A 17,629-nucleotide genomic window follows, 5' to 3' on the forward strand; every position below is an offset into this window, starting at 1 on the left:
AAAGTGCTGAACAAGATACAATACAAAACAAAACAACAGAGTGTCAAAGTCTCAACTTTTGGGTTTTATTTCCTCGCAGATTTTGTAGAAAATAATTATAATATCCATAAGTACGTTTAATTTAGTGCATAATAACTGATTTTTTTTTTAGAATTATTATTATTTTTCCCTTAGAAATGGTCTCATATATGTCCATATTTCTCCATACCTTGGACCAAGGCCTTGTCGCCGCCATTTTGGAAGTGTCATAGTTGGAATGTCATCAGGTGCATTGTTTAAATTTTAGAATAGTTCTTGTCCTTGAAGGCCACTGTAGCTTCTGTTATTATTCGAAAGGGTTGGGGTTACCCAGGGAGCGTTGCATTCTAGAACTTTCTTGAACTTACTTGATGATGTCATATTACACACTGCAACTTATTAAACTGGTCAACTTTACAGGGATCCAGGTTAGCTCACTTAGCTGCTAGCATGTAGCTGTAGTAGCCTTTCCATAATATAGAGCCACCACCACCCCCAAAAGGCTGCTCTATGTAAATACCCCCCTCTGTCCCCTCCCCTCCCTGGGGAAAGCCTGCAGCCATGAGGCACTCTGAAATTAATTGACCCCCAGCAAACCAAAACCCTCCCTCCTACACATACAATCTCACACACACACACACACACACACACACACACACACTGTCGCCCCCTACACCAGCTGCTCCGCCTGTCCCAAATAGTGACTCCACCCTGTACGCCCCCGCCGATTTATGCTGACACGGTTAAGAAAACAAAAAACTCACACACAAAAAAAACTGCGCGCACACACACACACACACACACACACACACACCCACCCATTACCATCTGTAACACATGGCACACTTTTCTTAATCAACAAAAGAGTCATAAATTCCACCAATACAAATACTGAACCACAAATCAGGTTGAACCATAAATGATCTACAAAACATCCAAAGATTAAACAAAAAAAAAGAAAAGGAAGGGAAGAGAAGAGAGAAAATACTTAAAGATAAAAAATAATAATTAAAATTCTATATGAAAAAATAATGATGGATAAAAATGTATGAATAATAAAAAAAAGCAATAAATAAAACATAAAAATTATAAATATAGCAAACTATATAAACAAAAGTAAATATAGAAAATAAATGCCTCGAAGAACAAGTAAATGCATAATATTGAAACGTTTGATAAACCATGGCACACTTTGCCTTTATCCTGCCACACCCCCTCTTTTGATATCCCCCCCCCCTACACACACACACACACACACACACACACACACACACACACACACACACACACACACACACACACACACACACACACTCTAACACCTGCTCCCTGAGGCCTGTCCCACTCCCACCAGCCCCTGTCCCCTCCCCTAAACCATCTATCCCCCAAATCTCCCCCTCACACCCCCGTCTGTCTCCCCACAGTAACCCAGTCTGTTCCCCTCTCTGATACACCATCACTGCTGGATTCAGACGTACATTCGAAACGCAACACCGGCTTTTTGCTTTTCGTCTTTCTCCCTTTTTTCTGTGGCCTTTTCTCCGTCCGTCTGCACGAGAGGTAACTATGGTGACACTTAATTATTATTTTTTTTTATTATCAAAATGTGTGTACTTTTTTTTTTTATATTGCTCAACATGTAGACATAATTTTCTGTTGCGAAAAATATATATATTAATGTGCATTAATTAAAATAATAAAATTAGAGAAATAAAAAGATTAATTGAGGTAAAATAATATAACATTAAAATAATAATTATATAAAATACAATTCGACAACATGCATGTAGTTCTTTTTGCATTCTAATAAATCAAGAAAAATAGAAAAAAAATAAATGGATAAATTCATAAAAAATACCCAAAATGTGTCATGTGTTTGTATCTATCTATTCCAATGTAATATTAATACAATTAAATTAAAAAAGGGATTACAACAAACGTACCAGCCCATGACAGCTATATGCTAGGCCTCTATACCTTTCTTTGTTTAGCCTGTGAACAGACTACCGGCTATATCCCCCCCGAGACACACACGTCTGATTTTATATTTTTATTCTGTGTTTGTGTTGACTGTTGGGTTTACTTAGCGGTCATGGGGTGGTATGTTTGAAATTTGTATTAACATTACATTGGTATAGATAAAAGCACATGTAAAAGGTTGTGTATTTTTTATTTTTTTATTAATTAGAACGCAAGGAGAACTACATGCATGTTTTTTTCAATTATTTTTAATTTATTTTTTTATTTAATTGTATTAATATATATTACATTGGTATAGATAAGAGAATTTTTATTACGTTTTTGTGTTGACTGTTTGGTTTACTTAGTGGTGTTTTGAAAGAGCCTCATTGACAGGACAAACGGCAAAGTGTCTGTAATGGAATCAGCTCGTCAAAGGGCACTTCATGGGCTAACTAACTCCATCAGTGGCTCCTTTCAAGTGTGTCTGTGCGCTTTGCAACTGTGTTATTGTGTCAACCGGGTCATTTAAGGGCTCTTAGGAGGATATATTAACTCATGCGGCAAGGGCAAGTTTATTTATATAGCACAATCATCGACCAAACCAATGCACTTACTGCATAATTATGGTAACACATTTTGTTCTTTTAAATAGATATTACCTTCTTCCTCTGTCTCTGTTTTGGTAAGGGTTGAGCTCACCGAAAGGTTTGAGACCAACGCACTTACTGTTGTTTGTATCGGACTATACTTTCCTGGTGATATGGTTATGTAGATGTGTGTGTGTGTGTGTGTGTGTGTGTGTGTGTATAAATATGGTAACACATTTGGTTATTTTTCATCAATATACCTTCTTCCTCTTGTTTTGGTAAGGGGTTGAGCACGAGTTAATATCTCATAAGCTCGTTTCTATTTCATCTTGACAACCTTTTTATATAGTGTCAAGTTTACACAGAACAGATTTTGGATACTGCCTAATCAAAATCAAGCAAATTTTGACATATCTCAAAATTGACTAGTGCTTTAAAAAAAACAAACAGGAAAAAACAAGATTTGCCTGTGTGTGTGTGTGTGTGTGTGTGTGTGTGTGTGTGTGTGTGTGTGTCAGTCTTGAGTCAGTCTGAATGAGAGCTTTAATAGTCTCAGGATTAGCGGTTGGGATTCTTTGTCTAGTCGACTGATCCATCCTCTTGAGACCTGCGTGTGTCCCGCCGGCTGCTTGTTTACATCCCACAGACCCACACACACATGTTTACTACCCCCTCCTCTGATATACACACACACCCCTCCCACACACACCCACAACAGTCTCTGACACACACACACACACACACACACACACACACACACACACACACACACACACACACGCAAACCAGTCTCTGACGCACACAAGTCACACACACACACACACACACCAGTCTCCTCTCTCTGTCACACACACACACACACACACCCTTTCCTAATTTCAAAGCTGCAGCACTGTGCTCTGGAAGATAAGCCACCCGTTGGGGAATGATGCGTTATTATTCTGATGATGGTGGCGGTTTCTTTTGAACCCTTGTTTGTCAAAATCTCTGAATATCTCCTCACGATTTGCTACCTGTCTATACTGTGTGTGTACTGGAAAAAATCCAATGTTCATACACAACCAAGGCTCTGTAAACTGGTATGTAAACAAAGGGGGCTCACTGTAGATAGCATCATGTCTGTTTACAAAGCCTAGGCTGTGTATTAACTGTTTTTTTTTTTTTTTTCACGCACACACACAGTACAGACGGGTAGCGGTTCGTGAGGCAATATAGTGTTTGTGTGTGTGTGTGAGAGGTGACTGATGCGTGTGTGTGAATGAGAGAGGAGACGTGTGTGTGTGTGTGTGTGTGTGTGTGTGTCTAGCAGCAGGAAGGTGTATAAACTATAGTGTTCACATTAATCTAACAGTGCGTTTGTCAAGTTTCTCTCAAACTGTTGATCCGGTCGACTTCACACTCGGTGTGTGTGTTGCCGAGCAGCGAGGGAGAGCAGTGCACAGTGTGAAGCTGTTGGTTCCTCTTTTAAGTGTGGTGGCATTAAGCACATACTATCTTACACTTGCAGAACAATTTTTTGTACGTACATAACATATCTATTGTAGATTAGAGCGACATTAGCAAACTGAATTTCCCTCTGGAGAGATATAGGGATAGATAGTAAAAATAATACAAAATTAAACTGATAAGCAATACAAATTTTAAACAAATGGGATCCTTAGCCAAATGTTAGACACACACAGAATGCTTGGTAGCTGTTTGTTAGTTCCTCTTTTTAAGTGTGGCGGCAGAAAGCAAATATTGTTTCACACTTACAAACCAATTTCTCTATATACAGTGTACATTTATTTTCAAATATGGAGCAACTGTAACTAACCTAATCTAACCTACAGGGATGGATGGATTGTATTTTAATGTGTTCAATAAAAAAGTGTGCTTGACTAGCACAAACATAAACCCCTTTTTTATAAGCAATAACAATGTTAAACAAATGAGACCCTTAGTCAAATTATAGACACGCAAAAACATAGAGTACGGGGCGCCCTTAGCTCAGTTGGTAGGGCGTCCTCCCCATGGGCCTCGGCCAGCAGCGGACCTGGGTTCGATTCCAGCCCGCGGTCGTTCTCTGCATGTCACTCCCCTCTCTGCCCCGTTTCAACTCTGTCTCTACACTATCAATAAAGCATAAAAATGCCAAAAAAAAAAAAAAAAAAACATTGAGTACTTGGTGTGGATAACAAACACACAGTAACATGTGATTTTGTTGTTCCCTAGATACCAAACATTCACTGCTGCTGAACCATCGTTTTTTAAAAACTTGTCCGAACCAAACTTATTTAATCTTCCTCGTCTTTGTTTGCACTTGTGAAATATTTCCCAACTTAAACTTGCTGAAGCCTGCAGTCAGTCCACACATACGCTCACTCACTCGCTCACTCACCCACTCGTTCACTCACTCACTCACTCACTCACTCACTCACTCACTCACTCACTCACTCACCTATAACGCTCACTCACTCACTCACTCACTCACTCACTCACTCACTCACTCACTCACTCACTCACTCACTCACTCACTCACTCACTCACTCACTCACTCACTCACTCACTCACTCACTCAGTCTCACTCACTCATCAACTTGGCACCGTATCCGTAACATACACCGATGGAAAAGTACAACTATTTTCCCGAAATTTTTTTTTCAAGGTAAATCTATCGAGCAGGTGTTGTACTGAAAGGCAAGTCGCGGCCTGATCTAGTGATATCTGAACTTCACGAGAACTGTGTGTGTGTGTGCTCTCATGATGAAAATATTTGACTTATATTACACAATATTCCCTTTTGGGAGTATCGCTCACTTTTTTAAAAATTATTTTTAAGCATTTTTTAGCAAGCTTTATTAGATAGTACATAGTTGCAATGAGGAGACAGAGAGAATGGGGATGACCTGCAGTAAAGGTCCACGGGTCGGATTTGAACCTGCGACCACTGCAACGAAGGCCGCAGCCAATATGGTACTCGCTCTATCCACTACACCACCGGAGCGCCCCGTGTATCACTTACTTTTTATTGTGTTGAATTACGGCAACAGATTTAAGACTTGTTCGCAAGATTGAAACGTATAAGACTGTGGATTCACACCCATGACATGTATCAGCGAGTTTTTTAAAGGTACAGTGTGTAATATTAGAGTAGTTAGTGGCATCTATGGGTGAGACTCTAGATTGCAACGCTCCCTTGCTTAGTGCCCTTTGGTTAGAATTTACAGAAGCTACGGTGGCCTTCAAGGACAAGAAGCTATAGTTACTAAAGATGCCATCATCCACCACTGCCTCAAGTCTTTCCACAATATCAAGTGATCAGGTGAAGATGTATTTAGTTATTTATTCTATAGTACTTCTTCTTCTTGGTCTTCCAACGGGTGCATTTCCCCCAGTACGCCCACTATATATTAAACGCGTAAGGACATTAAGTTTGTCCGTTCTTCTGAGCTACTGTAGAAACATGGCGATGCAACATGGCTGCCTCCGTGTATTGGGTGACCAGCTCCTATGTAGATAGAAAAGGCTCATTCTTAACAACTTAAAAATTCAAGCGATTATACACTAATTAAAACATACTTATGAATATTATATTAAAAATGTCTGTTCTGGAAAAACTACAATTCCCATGAGACACTACACCTTGAAGAGTAGATCCTGTTTGGTTTACAATAGATCACATGTTTTCTGGTTCAAATCAATTGTAGTTCTGAACATATGTGTAAAAAAAAAAAAAAAACGCGGCGGAGAAATAATCAGTTTAGTGGAGTTTGTTTTGGCTGGCGGTTGAGGACAGACGGTAGTGTCTGTCTAAGTAGGTTCCTTCTCTCTGAGCTCATAAGGGGATTAGAGTGGTTTGGACGAAACACACACACACACACACACACGGTCTTCTTGAAATCTCTCTTGTCATGCATTTGCGCTCCTCCGTCTACACTTTGATCTTCCTAAAGGGCTGACACTGTTTGCTTTGCTGTTCGAAAAACATGTGAGCATCAGATGTCTTTCTGTGTGTGTGTGTGTGTGTGTGTGTGGGTCTCTCTTTCTCTGTCTTTCTGTGTGTGTGTGTGTCTTTCTCTCTGTCTTTCTCTCTCTCTCTCTCTCTCTCTCTCTCTCTCTCTCTGTCTTTCTGTGTGTGTCTTTCTCTCTCTCTCTGTCTTTCTGTGTGTGTGTGTGTGTGTGTGTGTGTGTGAGTCTCTCTCTCTGTATGTCTTCTGTGTGTGTGTGTCTTTTTGTGTGTGTGTGTGTTGCGTTACGGCCACATTGAAGCGCTTATGTTTAATTGTTTGTTTGTTTGTTTGTTGCAGGTGTCCAGGGAGCGCAGAGGAAGCAGCGATAACACTTCCAGCATGGACCAGCTACTAGGAGGTAGTTATTTATTCATTCATTCATATGTAAATATTTAATAGGGCTTGCAATATAAATAATGAATGGGCATTATTCACATGATTGTCCATAGTTAACTCGGGATTTATTGCAAATTAATCTCCCCTTTTTATTTCTGTTCTACGTAACCTTTTTTTTTAATGGATATTTATTCAAGTTTTAAATGCTCTTATCAACAAAGGAGTGGACAAATATGCTGCTTTATATAGGTTTTATTATTGTGCTGCTTGAGTCTTTTTAAAGGTTCAGCTAGGGACAGGCATAGCTCATTAGCTTAGGCCTAACATGCTGTGGTGTGTGTGTGTGTGTGTGTGTGTGTGTGTGTGTGTGTGTGTGATTCATGCTACACATTTGTCCCTATACAAAAAAATAATAATAATTGCAACAATCCAAAAGTATACTGTCTAGAATATTATCTAGAGTAACCTCAAGGCTACTGCTGCATGCTCATGAAAGCATAACATGGTTCTGCTTTGGGGAGGGGGGAGTTTGAGTGACTTCATGTGCCCATCAGCCTTGTATTCTATGACTGTTCTATCAGTGTTTTGAAGGACATTTGCTTTGTTTTTGAGTGAGTAGCACAGTTTTGGTTTAGCAGGGCACGGTGACCCTAGATCTGGCTTGCATTGTGTTTCCATTGCATACAGTACCCTTACTTTGAAGGCGGGGTTTATGCCAGACAGACCATGGGCCAGCTAATCAACCAATCAATAGAGCAGTGTGTAGCTCCACCCTTTTGGGACCCTTTTGGCACGACTTGGTACCCCAACGAAAGTGTGACAGAAAAATAGGTACGCCTTGGCCTGCTTATTTTGGTTCCCTTTCCAACATTTAACAGTGGAAAGGCAAATAAATTGAACTGAATTTATTTATTTTTAATTGCGAACAAGTAAAGAAAAAGAATAATAAACAATAAAAGTACAACAAAGTAATATTTACTCACAAAAAAAACCACAAATTAAAATAAACTGTCAAGCACTTAAGTTAAGTTACTTCATTAGTCAATGGTTGGTTACAGTGAAATGTGTCTTTTCACATATCCCCTCTCTTCCGCATATCCCTACTCGTTTGAAAAGGGGTGAGAAGGAGAAAAACTTATTTAATCTCAGCCCTTCTCCCCAAGTTATTTAACCAATGCGAACCGAAATTAACCCCTCTGTGGAAATGAGGCCATTGTTATGTGGCAGAATGTCCAGCTTTCCTCTGGATGGATCACATCCGTCCTACAAGTGAAAAGACGAGAAGTGACGAACATGAACTGTTGAGATCAGCAGACAGGAAGAGACGGACTCCACTGTATACACACGCACGCAGAGACACACGCACACACACACACACACAGACAGAGAGACAGAAAAACACACTGACACAGAGACACACACACACACCGAGAGACACACACACACACACCAAACATACATAGAGAGACACAGACACCGAAACACACACATATAGAGAGAGAGAAAAACACACTCACACACACACACAAAACATACATAGAGAGAGACACACACACACACACACACCCCGAGACTCACACAAAGACATAGAGAGACAGGAAAAACACACACGCATACCCCCCCCCCCCCTAACCTCATGATCCCATACGCGGCCTGCATGACTAACCAGGACATTCTGAACTCGGACTGAACCGGGAGGAAAGAAAAAATAAATCTTCATTTAATGAACGATTGTCGAGTGTTCTAGAATTCCCCCAAAACGTTCCAAACAACTAATGGGACAGTTTCTGTAAACGGACAAATATCAGCTGTGGAACAAGGTTAACTGGGTACTAGCTGTACTGTTCACTGCTCTGTGGGGGAGCTTTAAAGGCGCAGTGTGTAGTATTTAATGGCATTTTCATGGTATCTGAAAATAGGCCTGAGAAAATAGTTCTACATATTCATGACATGAGAAAAATTATAACTTCGCTGACATATAAAACGAATACATTCATAGGGTGGTCGACCCACAACTGCAGGGTCGGTGGTTCGATCCCCCGTCTCCCCGCCACATGTCCAAGTGTCCCAAAGGGCAAAGAGACACTGAACCCTAAATGTCTCCTGATAGTTAGCTTGCACCCTGCGTGGTAGCTGCTGCTGCTGTCGGTGTATGAATGTGTGCTCCAGTTGTAAGTCGCTTTGGATAAAAGTGTCTGCTAAATGACATGTAATGTAATATAAGATTGCTGTAAACCTCTTGACGTAATGTGTTGTTGTTGTTGTTGTTGTTGTTGTTGTTGCAGACGGGACACTGGCTGACTCCACTCCTCTCCGGGACAGGATGGCTCTGTACCAAGCTGCCATCTCCAAACAGGACGTCACTCCCACCACCGGCAGCGTGAGTCCACCTGTCAATCATATTTAAAAAACAACATTCCTCATACTAGTATCATTTGGTAATTTTTCTGTATATACAGCTCTGGAAAAAAATTTAAGAGACCAGTCTGGATTTTTCTTCATCTCTACATTACTCAATGGAAATTCTCTTAATGACAATATTTTTTTTGGGGGGTAATTTGGTAGAAATGTTGTCAGCAGTTTTTAGAATGAAACCAAAATGTTCATTCTACTCAAACGTTTGCCTATAAATAGACAAACGAGAGACACTGAACATTTGGAGTGGTCTCTTAATCTTTTCCAGAGCTGTATAACACTTCTAGCTTTGAATTAATAACAGTGGTAATCAGAGTATCTACACTTGTACCTACTAGAGTGTCATGCATTCAAAATAAGTAAATAGGTTCCAAAATATTTAGCATCAAACTTGACTTAAAGCTATTAGTGCGTAACTTCTGTCAGCTGCATGAGGAATTCTGAACTAAGTAGTCGAGTTTTAAAAGTAGTAAATACATATATTTTTTTTATTATTATTTCAGATCTATCTTTATATGCAAACCTGTGATGTGCTTAAGACTTACTCTGGTCAACTATAGTTTCATCACGATCTCATAACTTCTAAAATAGTCAGACGGTATAGACTATTACTAGAATATCTGAGGCTGTGTTTCCAATTTCTCTGCACTTTTTAGTTTCACACATACAGTGTCTCTCTCTCCCTCACATTCTCTTTGTCTCTCTGTCTCTCTCTCTACCTCTCTACCGCTCTCTCTCTGCTAAGTTTACACTCACACAAATTGTTCACACGGTGGTTTTATTTACCGACATGCAGTGACACCACAGTTAAAGCCACATCCTAAATGTGTGAACGCAACTCTAACACATCTCAGTGTTCTGCTAATCTTGTACCTTCCTCACTTCAGTATAGGCACATGGGAACATGTCTCAACCACTAGATAGTTTGTCACTCAATACAAAAAAATTCTTTAACCAGAAGCATTACAAACTGTATCACTATTAGGTTTTATGCAGCTTTTATTTTTGTATCCAATCGTCCAAACTAACTTTGCACTTGAGAGAGGGTCAAATAGTAGTGTATTGGTTAGAGCCCTACCCCCCCCCCCCCCCCCCCCATAGAGGCTCAGTCCTCTTCACAGCAGACCCGGGTTAGAATCCAGCCCGGGTCGTTCTATGCATGACGTTCCCTTCCTTACCCCATTTCAACTCTGTCTCTCTCTCAAAACCTATCTAATAAAAGCGAAACATTTGAATAATCATTTTTACGCCAAAAAATAATCTTAAAATATAGAAAAAACCCAAAAACAAAAGGCTAATACATGTTGTGCTGTGCTCATCTTTTTGTCCCTAATATAAAAATGCAAAATATGTTTTGTATATTTTAGTTGTTGACCTTCCTGTGTTGTGTTTGTTGCTCAGGGCGACCAGATGGACGGATTCTCTGGGAAGCAGAAGGAGAACGTTCCTCCCTGCACTCTGGACCTGGTGAGGAGAAAACTACATACGCTCTCTTTAGTTCCTGTTCAATATATAGTTACAGGCGAAATATTATGACATGCTTTCTATTTAAAGGTGCAGTCAGTGATTCTAGAGAACGCTTGTTGTCAAACTAACTTTTTGTCAAAATCAGTGAATATCTCGTCACGATCCACGACCTGTCCGTACCTTGTATGTTAAAAAAAAAATCAGGTTTTAATACACAGCCTAGGCTCTGTAAACGGGTATGTAAACAAAGGGTATTTAAAAAAGGAGGCCCACCGTAGCTAGCAACATGCCTGTTTCCAAAGCCTAGGCCGTGAATTAACACTAGATTTTTCATGCACACAGGTAACGGATCGTGACGAGATATTCCCTGATTTTGACTGAAAGTGATTTTGACAACAAGCGTTCTCCAGAATCACTGACTGCACCTTTTTAAACAATCAACACAACACTAGCAAATAAACACAACGTTATTTTTCTTCTTTCATCACAGACTCCAGAGTCTGAACCGATCAGCAGGAAAGTTTTCACCTCGGAAAGCACCAACGGTAATTCACTCCCCATGTGATGTCATATGACGCTAGATGAAAGGAATTCTCTCCTCTTTACAGGGAAGGTGGTGATTTAGGCATTATAGGTTAAAATGGTGTTTAAGGTTTAGGTAATGGAAAAATATAAAACTTTAAGACTAACCGGAACCAGTCGGCTTTCTCCATAAAGGGCAGTCAACTTCTGGAAGGCATTACCCAGTGAAATCAAACTTATTTTTTATTTATTTATTTAATTATCCTTTATTCAATTATCTTTTATTTAACCATGTTAGTCTCATTGAGGTTAAAATATATTTTACAAGAGAGACCTGGCCAAGATGGACAGCAGAACAGTTACACAGTTAAGATATATTTAAGATTTATAAATATATATATAAAATGTAAGATATATCATGTTGTATCTACTACATGCAGTAACTGTAGTGTTAACTCAAATTATTCGTCTGATAAGAATATGAATCACATTATTTATTTATTTTTAAATTTTAAGATTTTGTTTTGAGAGACAATACAAGGACCCACAAAGTGATACAATACATAAAGAGACACGCATAAATAAATAAAATAAAAATACGAAGAGTAAAATGAAACGGTGCAAAATTAAATATTTCATGTGCTTCTTCAGTCACTTTTCAAACTCATACCCCTATACATATTACTAGACCATTATTTTATTAACTTTATCCACTCCTTCATCCTGGCTTCTTCATATTGTAATAACTATGGAAACAGCTCCATCTAGTGTCCAGATCGTGTCACTACTATTTTCTCACACTGTCATTCCAACCACCAGGCTCTGCGACCAGCACGCCCTCCAGTCAGCTCAAGACCTCCAAGGTGAGACACTCGCAGAAAAACACTAACTCATACAGAGCAATACACGTTTATAACTTCTTTCCATATGCAGCCAGCCTCATAAACAAAGCCCCTTGTATAAATCCAAACAGACACTACACGTTATATTAAAGTACAACTGCATAACCAGTCTGTTTTAAACACATTAACGCACAACCTTATGTTTAAAAATGAACTAATTTCACATTTCTAATTATGAATCATTCTGCTCACTATGCAAAATTGCACAACTCTTCTTTTTAAAGAGCTAAATTGCACAAATTTCTCTTTTTAATAATATTTTTTTTGTAAATATAAAATGTTCTATTCATATTTATATTCTTTGACCTGCTTTAATTGAATTATATTGTATGTTGCTATTTATGTTGTATCTGTGCACCATCAGTTCACAGCAAATTCACTGTATGTGTGAACGTACCTTGTCAATAGACCTAATACTGTGTGTGTGTGTGTGTGTGTGTGTAGAGCTTCCGTCTGCCGGTGAGAGAGAGCTGTGTGTCCTGTCAGAAGACTGTTTACCCTCTGGAGCGTCTGGCCACCAACCAGCACGTCTTCCACTCCTCCTGCTTCCGCTGCTCACACTGCAACACCAAACTCAGGTACTGACGAGGACCGCAGACATCAATCAATCAATAACCTGACCACACAGGCATTATGATTACTTTTTTTTGTATATTTTTTGGGCATTTTTATGCTTCATTGATAGTGTAGAGACAGAGGTGAAATGGGGCAGAGAGGGGAGTGATATGCAGAGAACGACCGCGGGTAGGAAATATACCCGGGTCTGCTGCTGGGCCCGGCCCGGGGGGGGACGCCCTACCAACTGAGCTAAGGGTGCCCCAAGACATTATAATTACTTTTAAAAGGGTTAATGCATTAAAGGAATGTATTATGTCAATGGATGTCCTCACAAGAATAGGTGTGTGTGTGTGTGGCATACAATGACATTGCCATTTTTTATTTATTTTTTGCTGTTGATTACTGAAAGTTATAATAATAATGGATAGTGTTTTTAAATAGTATTACCTGCATACTTCTTTTTTTCCCTTTTTATACAAGAATGAATAAATAATAAAATAAAGTTTAAAAAAATATTGATATTTTACTAACCCATACACTGATACATAATTAAACAAAGAGGCTTGTGGTGATGGGACAAATGACCTTCTTTAATCGATCAATAGAACAGGAATGTATGAAACAAAAAATGTGAGACAGAAGAAGAAACACTGTTTTGTAATGAGATAATCTAGCATAATACTTTAAATGTCAGTACAAAGGAACGGTTAATGCTAATTGTCTGTCTCCCCCTCCTGGTCAGTCTGGCGAACTACGCCTCTCACAAAACCACCCCACAAATCTGAATACACTCCGTGTTTTGAGTCTTGTATTTTATTTTAAATGTGAAACTTTTATGTTTTTATGCTAGCTTCTTGGCCAGGACTCCCATTTTAAATTTCAATAGGAATATTCCTGGAAAAATAAAAGTTAATACTTTTTTTTTATTTTTTAAAGCAGCTCTAAAATCGCATTATTTTTATACTTTTGATATTTTCGTCAATACACCCCCACACATCTAAATACACTGTTGTAGTAGTAGTATATAGTAATAGGAGGGTAAAGACAGGACAAAATCTATTTTGTATGTGGAATAAAATAAACATAAACAATGACATGGAAAACCGACTCATTAAGCTGCTCTTTTAGTTTTTCTAATTGTCTCTCTGTCTCCCCCTCCTGGTCAGTCTGGCAAACTACGCCTCTCTGCACAACAACGTCTACTGCAAGCCTCACTTCAGCCAGCTGTTCAAGGCCAAGGGAAACTACGACGAGGGCTTTGGCCACCGACCCCACAAGGAGCTGTGGGAGGGCAAGGGAGACAGCGGAGAAACATCCCCCGAATCACACACTCAAAACACACCAAACTCCACCTCCAAGCCAACCATCCAGAAGAGCCCGGGCCAGGCGACAGAGCTAGAGAGCCCCAGTGTGGAGGACTCTCCTCTGGCCAAAGTCAACGTGCTGATGGCCACGATGGAAGCGCTGGGCCAGGGGTCAGCTGAGAAGTCTGACAAGCCCACCGAGACTCGCAGGTAGTGTGCAAGAGTGCAATAATTATTTAAGTTCAAAATCCAATTAGCGATGGACTAAACAGACAATTTGAATAATATAAAAGTACTACTCCAGTTTACGTCTTACTGTATCAAGCTTTTATGAAAAAACTTGTGTACTTTTTCAAAAAATATATATTTTGTGTATTCTGTCTTTTTTTAATGTGCAATATTGCTCCATTTATTTACTGAATTTAATTGTTAGTCCATTTCATTTTGTTTGTCAATTGTACTTATACTCTGATACCTGAGTTTCCCCAAGGGGATGAGGGTAGGATGGTCTAGACTAGAGGAATGTGCTTTGTGTAAATTGACAAATTGAAATAACTAACTTAACTTGACTAAAAATATCTCTATCTCTCTCTCTTTCTAGGTTGAAGATCTCCTGGCCTCCTAAGACGGAGCTTGAAGACAACACCTCGACCTCGACCAGTCAGATCGTAGGAGGAGGAATCACCAGCACGGACGGCGGCTCCGCTAGTAAACTAATCCGCGCAAAATGGCCGCCGGAGGGAGAGGACGCCCCCTCTGAGCAGGAGAGAGGGTCGCCATGCCTACGCCGAAGCTCCTCCCTCAAAGAGCGCAGTCTGGCTTTCACTGTGGCCGCTAACGGCAAGAAAGAAAGTCCGTCTACACCTCCGCAAACGGACGCAAGCCCCGAATCTTCCCCTATGGAGCACCAGTCCATTGATAGCGAAAAATCCCCGACCGAAGACAGCTGTGTTGACGTCCACACTAGCTCAGGAGACGAGGAGGAAGAATTGAGAGAATTGATGCCAGAAAGCGAAAAAATTGCCGAAAATGATTTTACTAAAGGGGTATCCAAACCTGGGCAGCAGGATATGGAAGAGGAGGAGATGGAGAAGGACCTTGGAGATGTTTTGGATGAAGATATGGAGCCTGTGAAGCGCCAGGAGACCCCCACTGAAATGTCTCTGTCCCCCGTGGAGGGAGAGGTGTCAGCCAGCCGAGGGTCTCAGGACGTGGGCTTCTGGGACAGTGAGGAGGGGGACGGGAAGGAGGAAGAGGAAACGCTGTCCGTGGAAGAAATGATCAAACGAAACCGATACTACGAGGATGAAGAGGAGGCGGAGGACGTATAGACTGAAAGAAATGCTCACGGCCAATTAGATGAATATGGGACAGTGTCACGGCAACGGGAAAGAGAAAATTCGAATTTATTTTTATGATGTATTTAGAGAAAAAAGGGGCGAAATGTGGAGATTATAGTTGAAATACAATGGTCAGAATTACATAGACAGTTGGAGACTGTGGTAAAGTTGGAGATATATTGAAAGATTTGAACTTTTAGTGTCAGTAACTTAAGCAAAATGTTATTAAAACACAATGGATATTTGCTATGGTCGACAGACAGACAGACAGACAGACAGACAGACAGACAGACAGACAGACAGACAGACAGACAGACAGACAGACAGACAGACAGACAGACAGACAGACAGACAGACAGACAGACAGACAGACAGACAGACAGACAGACAGACAGACAGACAGACAGACAATGGGCCAAAAACTTGGACGTCCTCTAAACTCCACTAATAACTGCTCTATCAGCTTGAAGGTATTGGATATTTTTCTCTTTGGGTGTTTCCCTTTGTAGACGGTGCCTGTGCTGCTCTCGTCCCACAGCCCGCTGCACGTAGAGAGCAATGTTATTAGTGGAGCTTAGAGGACGTCTGCTTTCAGTCAAAACAAGGTTGTAGCCCATTGTCTGTCCTGTGACGATAGCAAAGAGGCATCGCTTGGGTTTTAATAACGTTTTGCTTATGAGTCGTTGATCCCGGAAGTTTGAATCTGTCGACATCCTTACAATTTCAACTTTTCTTATTCAAAACATTCTATTTCAACAATTTTTCTTAATATTTTCGACTTTTTGCTCAAATTGCAGAATAAAAACAAACGTACTCTCTCCCGTGGCCCTAAACACTTTTCCGTATCATGACAGCCATGGACACAACCAATACTTCACGCCATTCCTTCTCAATTTCATTTTTAAAGATATTTTTCTTCTCTTTCTTGCTGCGGTGTCTAGTGTGAACTCTACTGAACTCTCTCTCTGTGCCTCTTCGAACACTTTTTGAAAACCTTTTTTTTTTTTAAACCATTCTTACCGGATAGTTTTTACAGGACTGTGTCTGACATAACTCACTTTTTAAGAAAATGCACAAATATTTCAAATGATTCCCCGTGTAAGGAATACTTTTAGAAATGTACAAATGTCCTAAGGTTATATGACATTCTACAGAATCAGTTTTTATATTTTGTCTACAATGATGAATTTTGAAAAATCCATTTTTCATTGAACGCCTCTTAATCTGAATTATGAAAACCAATGTTGTGCTCATCATATTGCACCGAGATTTGGGATTATTACAGATGATTTTCGCTATTTTAAATATAGAATTTGAAAACTATAAAAAGACCGGCTGAATGGCCACTCTGTTTTTAGAAAAATAAATAATCCCAGCACTTTGATCTGTTACTGCATTTCAGAAAAAAATGGATTTTAGTTTTTGAAGCCGTTTTGTATGTATACCTTAAACTTCAAACACATTTCTATGTTGCTTTTTGTTTTTCCAATTCTAAGAGTTATAACTGGATCTGAATAATGTTGCTGTTTTTAAACCAGGGGACCAAATATCTTAAATTGCTACTGTTTAAATAAATTGATATATACAAAAAAATGTTGTCCTGTTTAGTTTTGTGACTGGTCTAAATGGGCTTAGGGCTGGAGTATGGTTTACACCAAAATGTAAAGGCGAAATGAAAAGTAAATGAAACTTTTCTCCTGATGATGGCGCTAGAGGAAAAGTTAAGAGATCACCTATGTTATCGCAGTTAATCCTGAGAACAAGAATTTCTCAACCAAGTTTCCCTGCGTTCCAAATCGCATACTCTTTCTTTTTTCTATTCTACATACTACATCTGTAAATAAAAAATAATCTAGTTAGGATGCAGTATGCTACAATTGGGACATACTTTTACTCTCTTATTTCATCATAACATTGCGCCTTGATCTTGCCTCTTGCTTTTATATCAGTCGCATCCCCGTTTGTTTTCATATGGAGGCTCCGTCGATGTTACGTCACTTCAGGTTCACACTGGATTGTGGGTCAGAATCGCCCAAATAGGATGCTGTTTTCAACACTAAAAATCTTGGCCGGATGTAGTAGAACATCCGGGTCTTTCTATCCATCCTAAATCTGGCCACAAGAATCGGGACATCCTAAATCTTTTTTATACTATACTAAATAGTAGGAAGTATGGGGATTGGAACGCAGGGGAAATGTTTATCACAATCCATCTGATAGTGGAGC

General features: G+C 39.7%; 1 protein-coding gene across 2 annotated transcripts in view; it reads left to right on the top strand.

Annotated features, from left to right (window-relative positions):
* The window catches only part of lima1a (LIM domain and actin binding 1a), a 32,939-nt gene extending 15,706 nt beyond the window's left edge, over positions 1-17,233 (top strand). The window contains exons 6-14 of one of the 2 annotated variants that reach the window (XR_013844963.1): positions 6,857-6,917; positions 9,181-9,275; positions 10,712-10,777; positions 11,268-11,322; positions 12,119-12,162; positions 12,646-12,779; positions 13,926-14,273; positions 14,665-15,654; positions 15,779-17,233. Coding sequence is in view for 1 of the 2 variants with exons in the window: in XM_080031506.1 (XP_079887632.1) it covers positions 6,857-6,917; positions 9,181-9,275; positions 10,712-10,777; positions 11,268-11,322; positions 12,119-12,162; positions 12,646-12,779; positions 13,926-14,273; positions 14,665-15,394 (1,533 nt within the window). In the remaining variant the exon portion in view is untranslated. Of the gene's footprint in view, positions 1-6,856; positions 6,918-9,180; positions 9,276-10,711; positions 10,778-11,267; positions 11,323-12,118; positions 12,163-12,645; positions 12,780-13,925; positions 14,274-14,664 lie in introns of both variants that reach the window. The other variant, XM_080031506.1, reaches the window with a different exon arrangement.
* The last annotated feature ends 396 nt before the right edge of the window (positions 17,234-17,629 follow it).

The sequence above is a fragment of the Ammodytes marinus genome (genome assembly GCF_949987685.1).
Source record: "Ammodytes marinus genome assembly, chromosome: 7".
Classification (NCBI taxonomy): domain Eukaryota; kingdom Metazoa; phylum Chordata; class Actinopteri; order Uranoscopiformes; family Ammodytidae; genus Ammodytes; species Ammodytes marinus.